This window comes from Nuphar pumila, chromosome 3 (assembly GCF_984573655.1).
Source record: "Nuphar pumila chromosome 3, dmNupPumi1.hap1.1, whole genome shotgun sequence".
NCBI classification, from domain to species: domain Eukaryota; kingdom Viridiplantae; phylum Streptophyta; class Magnoliopsida; order Nymphaeales; family Nymphaeaceae; genus Nuphar; species Nuphar pumila.
The window spans coordinates 120,985,882-120,997,902 of record NC_143251.1 but is presented as its reverse complement, the minus strand read 5'-3'; the positions used below and the strand labels follow the sequence as shown (position 1 = coordinate 120,997,902).

Here is a 12,021-nt window from a genome sequence, read left to right as displayed (position 1 = left end):
AAATACAGATCCCTAGTTTTTTCAACTGTCAATTATTTTCCTTTTTTTGTCAAAAAATACCTTACCCCTTGATGGAAAGCTGCATGACACTATCAAAGGACAGGTCCCTCCCATATTTTTAACATGCTCATCTCTTCTATTATACTGTTATTTTCCTTGCACCTTCTAACGTGAGCACATATATCTAAATCAACTTTTTTTTCTCTCTCCTTCTTCCAATCGATGCATAAGGAAAAGCATGATGCCTTGCTAATAATCAGTTTTGCAGTTTTTTAGATATTTGACTCCTTTAGAGTTTTTTAAGTTGCATAGATAAACTTAAGTCAGACTTGGGTTGCTCCAAGCCAGCTTTCTCGAAGCGCATTTTGAAACCACGAAACGTGATGCTTCCGAAACGCGTAGAGAAGCACAAAAAAAAATTGAGAAGTGTGCCTCCTATTTAGGAGAAGCTCGCTTTTCGATATTTTTTTATTTTTTGTATTTTTTCTTTCTTACTTTTTTTTGGTTCCCCCTCCTTATGTTGCTTTGGATTAGTTGATTAGGTCACTTTCAAGATGATTCTTGATTCTCTTCTAATTCATCCTGCGCTTCTGGCTTCCAAAAATTTTGAAAGTACTTAAGCTTCATGCTCCACTGGCAACTCTTGATCAGACAGACCTATGGGCCCACTTTTAACTGCCATGCTTATAACTGATGATTATGATTTTTGGCATGCTAGCTTAGGCACAGCCATTAAATGCAGAATTCCAAGGTGTAAGCAATTTTACGAGTGAGTATTAACGGCTAATGTGTGCAGCATTGCTTTTTTTGTTTTGTTTGTGATAGAAGAAACCGTACTTACAGTCACTGTCCTGTTAGATTTTGGCGGTGAACAGGTAACACACCCATAAGGGCTCTGCTCATTTTGGGAGGGGCAATTTGTGAATGTCACCAAGTTGTCGGGTTCAAAACCCACAGGTGGCGCACCTTGCTGCAAGGTCGAAGCTGGGTTTAGTCCCCAGTGGGCAGGGGGGACCTCAAGGGTTTTACCAACCCGAGGCCAGCTTGTGATGGGGAGTTTTTCCCTTGGATTATCCAAAAACAAATTAACAAACAAACAGGTAACACATAAAAACCTGCCTTTACCCATCCATGCATCTGGTCCGACTTACTTGAAAATGGATAAATAGGTTTTATTGAACCACACAAAACATTCATAAAATATGCACATATTGCACTGGAGACTCATCCCCATGAAACTGTTCACATTGTTGTAGACTTCGTCATGATGCAGTGCAGTGAGCATTTGTCTAGCTTCCATGAGAATCATTCTCTCAAACAAATGAGAGAATATTGATTCTTATACTTCTCCACTTTGTCATGTCTAAGAAAACATGAGAAAATAGGGCATGTCTAAGAAATTGCCATAAGAATCATTTTCTCATCTGTCCCCATGTGATTCGATTCATACAATTCAATTTCTCATTGGAAATGGACTCTAAATTAAGTGATGGGGCCAAGCGAACATGCCCTTAAATGTAATAAAGTAGAATTAGGGTTTTCCATAAGGTTTTAGCTTTGGCACTGCCATGAAATGCAGAAATTGTCAAGGACAATAGAGGTAAAGACTTGTTGATGTCAACTTGCAAGTCCTCAGCGTTAACAGCTCGTATGTATAAGATTGCTCATATTGGTAGGCACATCAAGCATATTCTAGAAATTTAATATTAAAAGGATAAGCTTACTAATTAAGTTACAATCCTACAAGACTCCTTGATTTCAGTGTGGTGGGCACTGAAATATAAAATGAACCCAAATATTATGTTTCCTAAAGTTGCAGCGCCATCAAGAGTTGGTGAGAAGTCAATGGTTGGAATTACACTGGGTCTATCAAAACTGTTTCAATAGAGCAAGGATAAGTAAGAGACGATATATATATAAACTGGCATGAACTGATATTTTCATAGGTTTTTTTGCAAATCTAACCCGGTAGATGCATTGGGTGTGGTCCATTTGCTTGGAATCGATTATTGGATCATCAAGAAATGTGATTTTTGTATGCTTGAATAATTATGAAATTTCTTAGCCATTGGTTTTCAAGCCTTAAAAGATTCTTCTTAAACATCATAATTGGATGATCCAAGAGTCTATTTCTATAAAACCAAGCATCTAGATCGCATACATAGATGAAATTTTAGAAAAAAATAAAATTATAAAAATCTTGAATACCAGTTTAAATATTTTGCTGGTTTACATATTTCAGTTACCCTATATATATATATATATATATATATATATATATATACTATATATATATAGTAAGGAGAAGGTGCTTAATGAAATATGCTTAATAATATGTGTTTAATGGATTTTTCAGGATTTTTTCATTTTATTTTTAAATTTTGTGATCTATGTACTTGATTTTATAGGGATCAGCTCTTGAAGTGTTTGATTCTGACACATGGGTGAGCTTTTATAAGGTTCGAAAAATCATCAGTCCAAAATCTTCATAAAATTTTTAGGCTCCAAATATCATTTTTTTCATCAAAAACACATTATCCAGATATGGATTCCTCTTAAATCGACCATGCCCAACATATTTAAGGGGTCATAACTGCAAAAAATACATCAGAAGAGCAAATAAACCCATTAAGCACGTATCATTAAGCACCTACACTCTACTATATATATATATATATATATATATATATATATATATATATAAAGTAGGTGCCTACAAACGTTAGTAGACTACCACAAGCAAACTGGAGGTTTTGCAGATGTCTTTTGTAAATCTGACCTTGCAGATGTCATTCAGCATGGTCAATTTGTCATAAAAAGACACTTGGATCATGGTTTTTTTTATGAAAAAATGTGATTTTTTAAGCTTAAATTTGTATAAAAAATTGACACTATCAATTTTCAAACCTTATAAAAACCTATTAATATATCAAAATCCGGTGATCCAAGAGTTCATTCATATAAAATCAAGCATGTAAAATACATCTGTATGGTTAGATTTGTTGTGCAAGTGGTTACGTTCTCTCTCTCTCTCTCTCTCTCTCTCTCTCTCTCTCTCTCTCTCTCTCTATATATATATATATATATATATATATATATATATATATATATATTAACAGTTCGGTTCAGGATCCAGGTTGGTTTAGGATAAATCAGACCTAGTCCATAACTCCAAAAATAAATTAACAGTTCAAATTATAATTACAGCTTTGCTGAACAAAAAAGGGTGTCCAAATTGTTCGAAACATCAAAGATAACAACGTCTACATATTTTTTGAACGTTGCTTGAGACCTAAAACTTCCCTGAACTTTGACAGTAGATGCACGAGTTAGGTTAAGTTGTTTGGACACAATGGCTTTTGGGTACTTTGAACGTAGACATGCTTGTATGCACACACAGATATCTAGAAAGTAAGACAAAAGGTGGGAATTATTCGAATGAGCTGTAAGGGATGGTGATGGCTGGGCAATCTGATTTCAAGCATGTACTTTCCCCACCAAGCGTCCCACCACATGGGCCATCCTTTATTAAATTTTCATTAATCACGTTTGTTGCTGCTTCAATCTTCAAAAACCCTAAAATCACTCAAAATATCACAAATTTAAGTGTTGCGTGCAAGGAACAAAGACAGACGGACAGACCCATGTGGAGGACAGCCTTCCAGTGGGACCCCACCCATCCTTCAATAATTTCGTACGTGATTCTTTACCAGCATCACATTACAAATTTTCCATGAGACACAGAGACAGTGTGTGTGCACTATCATTCAAACTCATACTTGATAATGTCTTTAGTCCTTGCAACTTCTCCGGGTGTAGACCCAAATTTTCATGGGTCTTTTTTTTATGAAGTCTGACCATACCGATGTGATCTAGCTACGTGCTTGGTTTCAACCGGACAGCTCTTGAATCATCCGATTGTGATGCAAAAACAAGACCTTTTAAGGCTTGAAAATATATAGATGACTCAAAATTTTTATAAATATTCAAGCATCCAAAATCATATCTTTTTTACATAAAAACTATTATTCAACCAATTCCAAGCAAACAAACCATGTCAAAACACATCTAAAAGATCAGATTTGCAAAAAAAAGTATAAAAAATGTTTAGTCCATACTTCAGTTTTCATATTCTCAGTTCTCATATTCTATTATCTCATATATATATATATATATATATATATAGAGAGAGAGAGAACATTCACCATTCAACATTACCAAAAAAACATCCAACAGAATATTGGATGGGAGAGACAAAAGAGAAACATAAGAGCAAAGCAACCACAATCTAGATGGCGATTGTGCATAGATCAGAGTACAAGCCGATCAGCCCCCTCCCCCCTACTATGTAACTTAAGAGCCAGAAGAAAGAGAGAGAGAGAGAAGGGGACGCTGCCAAATTGTAATAATCATACACGTTCAGACTGTCACTTTTTTTAAAGTTGAATAAACAGAATACCCAAAACGCAAATCAAATACAGATACACCTGAACAAAGAGGAGAGAACCATCGAACAAAACCTTGAAAGAATAATAAACAGTCTGAGGGAGGTATGGAACAAAACGAAACAAAAAAGAAACAGATAGACAAACAGTATTTGCAGTTATTTTTTACAGGCAAGAAAGAACCCCACGGCCAACCGAACAACAGAGACATGACGCTGAGTGATATGCCTTTTCAAGGCTTGGGAGTTTCTGCCGGCTGCTCTGCTGCTGGTGCTTCCTTCTTCTCCACTATGATCTCCTCTTTCTTCTCCTCAATGACAACGGCAGAAGGAGGAGGAGGAGGAGGAGGTGCGGTTTCTTGGTACTCTTTTTCTGTGATAACGGGTTTCTCGGGCTCTTCTTCCCTGGTGGTGGTTGTTGGCTCTGCAGGTGGAGGTGGTGTGGTTTGCTCTGCTGGTGCTCGTTCAGGCTCTGCTGGTTTTTCTTCTACTGGAATGGGAATGAAGGTTGATACCTTCTCAAACACATAGAAGACTGTGCTTGAAACATAGGTTGGTGTGTACTTTGTTGATGCTTCCGATGCTTGCTTTGATCCAGGGAATTCTGCTCATTATTTTGGCGTAAAACAAATAGTTTGGTTATTATTACTACTAATAATAATATTATTATTATTACTAAATGTTTTTATTATTTAATCAAAGAAAACTTTTCATCACCAACCATACTTCGGCTAAAAAAAGATCAGGTTTAATCACATTGCACATTTTAAATGTGCTGTTGCACTTGAGCACCTGCCAACTGTTGTTGGGGCTAACAGCTGACAGGCTGTATGTGATTGCACCTGATACATCCTCCACTTTGGCAGGCTTCGGGTTCATAAAAGTAAAATCCTTAAGTCCCTCCTGCCCAGGGGCGTAGCTAGGGGGGGGGGCAGAACTGGGCTGTAGCCCAGTCCTGACTCCCGAAACAGTTAAATTTTTTTTTTTTTTAAAAGCCCAGTCCTTACCCAGCCCCGATTCCATATGAAATAGATTTTTATCCATTTTTGTAGCCCAGCCCTGACTGCAGCAAATAGTTTGATTTGTCCATATGAAATAGATTTTTATTAATAATTGTAGCCATTTTTTATTTTATCTCAAAAAAAAATTTTTCGGGGCCGCTGCCCCAGAACCCCCGACTATGGCACAAATAATTTTTTTTTTTTCTACACCCCTGTTTGCCCCCCCCCCCCTCACATGAATCCTAGCTACGCCCCTGCTCCTGCCCACTAAGAAGTATATCAGCTCTGACTTGACTTTGTGGTGAGGTATGCCCTTCTGTGGCTTTGAACCATGGTCAGTCTTATGTTGAATGAAATCAGCCGCTGACTAGGAATGCTGACCCCACTAGGGATGGCTGGCCTCACCCCCCCTCACCTTGCCCCGTTTGAACTAGGGATGGAGGACATGGAATGGGGATGGAAGCAGGGATGAAGGTTAAAATCAAAACCCATGCAGGATGAGGCGGGGATGAACTTATGTTTTTCCCTGTCCTGGCCCGTTCCGTCCTCTATCCTCACCTTGCCCTCTCCCACCCTTGATCAAAGATGGCAGTGGACCGAAGGGAAACAGGACCCTGCCCTGCCTTGACCCGTTTGGATAGAGGATGGAGGACATGAAAAGTAGATGGAGGAAAGGATGAAGGTTAAAGTCAAAACCCTTGTGAGGATGGAGGGTAGGATTTTGAGACCACTGCCATCCCTAGACTCGACGTAGGCATTATTACAGTTATTATTATGTCTTAACTGATGAAGATCAGGATGATAATAATGCCACGTATATAATAAACATGTTTCAACTTTACACCCACCAAGATCATAATGGTGGTTGCTTTGATGAGGGTGATGATGTCATAGGTGAGGGATGAACGAAGATAAGCAGGGATGTCTATGGACTGGGGCGGGGCGGGGGAAAGGGTCTCCACCCCCGCCCCCATCTCAAGATTAGAACCTCCATCCCCGCCTCCATCCATGCACGGGGATGGATCCATCCCCCCCCCCCCCCCCCCCCCCTTTCCTCCATCCCCGATTCAAACGGGGATGAATTTTAACCGTAGTCTATTGCCAATCTTTAAAAGGATGGGGATGGGGCGGGGCTAGGTGGGGAAAAGTGTAAGTCCATCCTCGAACGGGGATGGATTTTAACCTTTGTCCCCGCCTCCATCCCCGTTTCATACCCTTCATCCCAGTCCAAATGGGGCGAGGCAGGGCGGGGCCCGCTTTGTCCCGGTCCGCTGCCATCCCTGAAGATAAGTATGTTAGCAGGTTATTACCATGATGGTCTAAACTGTCATGATGCTGATGCTGATGATTAGAATAAGGATGAGAATTGGTGAGCATGAAGAGAAAGGTACGACCCTTTTTTTTTTTTAATTACATAGAAAAACTGATAATTGAATGAACGTGGTGACGCTTAGAAGGTGCCAAAGGTGGTACGGTAAAAAATTGTATATTAATGTTATTCTGGATGACAGTGATGAGAAGGACAAGGACAAATATAAATATGTAGAGAGATAGAGAAACTGAGAAAGTGGCAGCTGCCTAAACTTTTTAAGCCTACCCAAGTGATTTTTTGGGTTGTTTTTTCAAATCCGAAGTGCAACAATAGAAAATGACATTTAGATGATGTTTTTTTTTATGAAAAGTGATTTTTTAAGCATTAAATATTTTTTAAAATTGTAGACAATTGTTTTTTAAATTTTATATGCGTGTAGAAACTGGACTATTCAGGAGTAGATTCTTATAAAATAAAGCATGTAGAGATCACATTTGTATGATTAGATTATAGAAAAAAAAAACTTTCAATGCATGATATCCTGGTGGTAGGCTCGAAAAGTGTTAGGCAGCTATGATTTACCATATATATATATATATATGTGTGTGTGTGTGTGTGTGCTACGAAATACTTAAATGCTGTATGGATACATATAACATACCTATTTTTACCAACTCATCAAGGAACTTTTGAACCAGTGCAGAGTGCTTCTTTAATTGATCTGAACTTTTGCGCTCCTTAACAATTGTCTGCAAGAGTCACCCCAAGTCGTTAAAAATATCTTTTATTGCAGTCAATCACACCCCCTACCCTTCAAAACATATAATTAAAATAAATAAATATGAAGCCACTCCAAATATAATTTTCTTTCGATTACAATCAGAATTGTTTTCTTTTCAACAAAGGACATATTCAATTACCTTAATCTCAATTGATGATGCCTCGTATATTTGTATAACTTTTGGCTGCAAGTCACCCTTCTTCTCCTCAAACTCCTTGTTGATTTCCTCCTACACCCACAAAAATTAAAAGATGGGGATATATGTATCAACAAAAAAAGGCACTTGACTCTATATGGGTGTGCTTCCCCTTCCTTTTTATTTAGCATCAACTTCTGCAGATGGACTCGCAATAAAGAGTAGTCATATTCTTAGGACACAACAGTTTAATGTTTAGATGGTTCTGATTTCTGACTCAAACATAAGAAACTAAGAAAGGAAGATAGTAAGAAACTTTATGAGGGAATCATGATTCCTACAAAACCATGTGCTCCCCCATGTGTCAGAAAAGATTATGGTCATCAAATTTCATATGAAACATGAAACCAAAATCTCTCTCTCTCTCTCTCTCTCTCTCTCTCTAGAGAGAGAGAGAGAGAAATTACAGAAAATTACAAGAAAATTCAAGAAAAGAAAGGATTAACTTTTTTATGAGGAGCAAATGATTGAACACAAAGAGGAAAAGAATGAAAAAAAAAATCACCTTTGAGTCTTCAAAAGCCTTGTTGGCTTCAGCTGCAGCTTTTTTCTTGCTGGGCTTGTCAAAGTACTTCTTGATCTTGGGGAGAACCTTTTCTTTCCAATAGCTCATTTTTGCTTGTTTCTTCTGACCCCTTTCAACCCTTAAAAAAGAATTGAAGGGCTTGTTTAAGGTTTTTCTCTGAAAAGAGGGACCAAGATCTACAAAGCAGAGGAAATGGAAGAATCTGAACAATAAAAACACACAATTTAAAGAGCAAACAAGTTATTCATCCCCAAAAAAGAAAAAAAAAAGGCAATAATAAGCGTACCACTAATATGAATGAGAGAGAGAGGGGGGGGGGGGGGGGGTTGAGTTGGAAGGAGAAGGTGCTGTCTTCCTAGGCTGTTACCAACTGTCTGCCCAGTCCTTGGGCTGAGGGACCAGAAATTATAAGAATGTAAAAATAAACAAGTGCCCAAACTTCTCCCAGTTATTACAAGAACTGCCACATTCATGCTTTGCTGGCACAAGCGCTCTTGAATTTCTCCTCAACTAAGAATTTCTAACTAATAAAATAAGATCCACCTTCACCATGTTTACACTTAAAAGACCAAATCGCCATTATATAAAATTTGTTCCTTCTTCAACCTCTATACTTGCCATTTTTTTGCAAGGAACTCAATTTCAGATTTTTCTTCAGATATATATTTTTATTTATGACACAAGCCCGGTAACAAATATCATGAGATTTATGAAAATCTTGCGATAATACATCGTAAGAAATTGCTTAAAATTTTTAAAAGAAAATTTCTCATTAGATTTTCAAAATATCACGAGATTTCAGAAAAAAACATAAATACCATGATTTAAACACCATATTTACATTTTAAACGGCTATTTATCATGAAAAATCCATGTATTTTATTTTTTAATTAATTTTTATTAATATTTTCTTATAAAAAAATTTTTTAATTTATTTTTTTATTTTTTTATTTTCAAGATTTTGCTAAAAAATGCAAGATTTATGAAAAAAATTCAATTTCTCACGAGTTTTTGACCAACGAGATTTTGCTGAAAAAATGTTTGTCACTATGGACACGAGAAAGCCTGGTAGGTTGTCAATGTGTGGTCAGTGATAGGGGGTTTTCTCTTGGTTTAACTAACAAATTTTAATTAATTAATTGATTGATTGATTGATTTCATTTAGATGTACTTATATTCTCTCTTTTTTTAATTAAATCTTATGGATATGAACTACAAGGTTTGTTTAGTTGAAAACATTATTTGCATTGTCATTTTTTTTTGTGTGTGTAATACTTCAAGAATCAATTGCCCGTGATATGTTAAAAATGTATAATTAAAAATCATATTTAAACATGCTAAATACTTGAACCAGTGTACAATTTTTTATTAAACGAATCGTATCAAACACATTGGTGTGTTTAGAGTGCAAAACTAGGTCTGAACCTTGAATAAACCCACGTATTAATTGGACCTGGTATGAAATTTCACAAACTATACCCAGATCCACGTATTAATTGGACCTCCAGGTCTGAACCCGGGATCTTAATCAGGTCTTCTTATTTATCACCATACCTGGATCATATAGGATTTGGTACGGGTCGAGTCTGAATAAACCCGACCCGTTGACACCCCTAAGTACCGAAATGGAATTGTATAGAGTGCAAAACTAGGGGCTCCAAACATGTCATTACATACATGACAAGGTAGGCACGGTGGTGTGTTTAAGAGTGTGGGCAGCGGTCAAACGGTGGCAGCTGTCTGAATGGAGGGCCCACTCTCCACCTTCTCCCTCTTCTCTTCCTCTCCACTCACATGGCTTCGCTGGCTTAGGAGACGCATCCCCTTACTTGCTGCTCAATTGCACCTTTTTATACAAAATATTACTAAAATGCCACCACGCTATGCCCTTTGATTTTCTCTGGTAGTTGGCCTTAGGGTGTCAACGGGTCGGGTTTGGTTTGAACCCAGGTAGAATCAGACCCAGACCTGATTTGAGATTTTGGTTTCTGGGTTCGATCAGATCTGTCATAAGAGAAACCATACTCGGATCCTATAAGAATTACATGAGCCAAACCCAAACCATAAATGGTAAAAAAAAAAAATATCCTTTTTACATTGAAAAATAGCGGATCTTTGTTGGAACTCGGGTCGGTTTTGGGTCTGGTATGAAATTTCATAAACCATACTCGGATCCATATATTAATTGGACCTTTCAGGTAAGATGTGAATTCTAATGGGACCTTATTACTTATCACCAAACCCTGACCCTATCTATAGGGTTTGGTATGTGGTAGAGGTTGGGTCCAGTTCAAACCCAACCCATTGACACCCCTAGTTGGCCTGCATTTGGAAAGTGGACTGTATCCTCATGTTAAGATGCAATCTTAAGATTAAGATGAGTCAGATCTGGACCTAGAACCATGTCCTATGGCACTGTCCAGGTTTAGGGATGTAAGTTGGATTGAGTTGGGATGTAGTCATTGTTGAATGGATATGCAAACGGTTCTGATTTGGAACAGCTAAGTACCAGGGAGAGTCGGATCCAGAAAAACCAAAATTTGCAAAAACCTCCATCCTGGATCCAACCCATTTGCATCACTATTATTGAATCCTAGTTAACCGGATATGGCTTCATTGGATTCAGGTCCTGGTCTGATCAGCCTAAATAGCTAATTGGATATATCTTTTATATGTAATTGGATTCACATGTTTGTCAGATCTGGATTAGTATGCAACTCTAAACCTAAGCTGAATCTGTTGACTAATTGGATGCTAATTTCATTAAGGAACAAAACAAGCCAATTTGGATTCGGTCCATTATCCAACCTCCGACCAAAATCTGAATTATTGGCATCACTATCTAGGATCACCAAATCTCATGTTTTTGAACTTCGCAAACCCAGTTCGGATCGGTTACATGATGCCCAATTCTGAAGGTTCCCTCTTTTACATAAGGAACATGGGAACTAGTTTTCTGAATCCTATCGGATCTGTACCATAAGGATCCGCAAGGGCCAAACCATTGGCAGCCTTCTACTGCCTGAGCATCTAAGTGTGCTTTGCCCGGCCCTGCTATTTAGATTGGACACTAAGGATGGCAGTGGACCGAGGCAGGGGTGGGGGACAAGGTCTCCACCCCTGCCTTCTCTAAAAGTCTCCACCTCCATCCTCACACGGGTTTTTATTTTAACCTTCATCCCTGCTTGTCAGTTCAAACGGGACGAGGCGGGCAGGAGCCCCATTTCCCCCCGGTCCACTACCATCCCTATTGGACACCGTGTAAAGCTTTGTTTTAACTATTTGGCTGAGTTGGGTCTGGATCCCATTGTCACATCCAAATTCATATATGCTTAACGAACCTGGATAGGACTATAACATACATTGTAATTTAGGAAATGCTTATAGCTCTACAGTTGTCCTTGGTTATGTCCCAAATGTGAACCTAGATCTGACTACAGAGGGTTCCACATAGATTTAGTTCAAGACTCCCTATGAACAAAGGACACCGGATCTGAACCTGGCAGCTCTGGATATGACCAATTTACAGTTACACCTCTCATGTTTATTGTTCCCAAAGTGGCCAAGTGCATAGTCCATCCAAGCAAGCAGGTTATATGTCCCCCCCTCCCCGGAACACGTAGGTGCGTGTTCTTGGGTCTGAATGAGCGCCATGTATGTAAACATGTGGGGCTCGTTTCCCCGTGTGTGTCGGCATCACTTAGCATCAAAGTCTGGTGCGTTTGCAAAGACCTAAGTACCCTTTTCCGCTATTAGCGCCA

The 12,021-nt window shown here is 38.4% G+C and overlaps 1 protein-coding gene across 1 annotated transcript; it reads right to left on the bottom strand.

The window, feature by feature from the left end:
- Nucleotides 1-4,400: 4,400 nt before the first annotated feature.
- LOC149843510 (plasma membrane-associated cation-binding protein 1-like) lies at nucleotides 4,401-8,641 on the bottom strand. Its single transcript, XM_089999872.1, has 4 exons — nucleotides 8,240-8,641; nucleotides 7,678-7,767; nucleotides 7,419-7,506; nucleotides 4,401-5,048 (listed from the first exon to the last, which is right to left on the bottom strand). The coding sequence occupies exons 1-4, from the start codon at nucleotides 8,345-8,347 to the stop codon at nucleotides 4,678-4,680; spliced, it is 657 nt and encodes a 218-aa protein (XP_089855998.1). The 5' UTR covers nucleotides 8,348-8,641; the 3' UTR covers nucleotides 4,401-4,677.
- Between the last annotated feature and the right edge of the window lie 3,380 nt (nucleotides 8,642-12,021).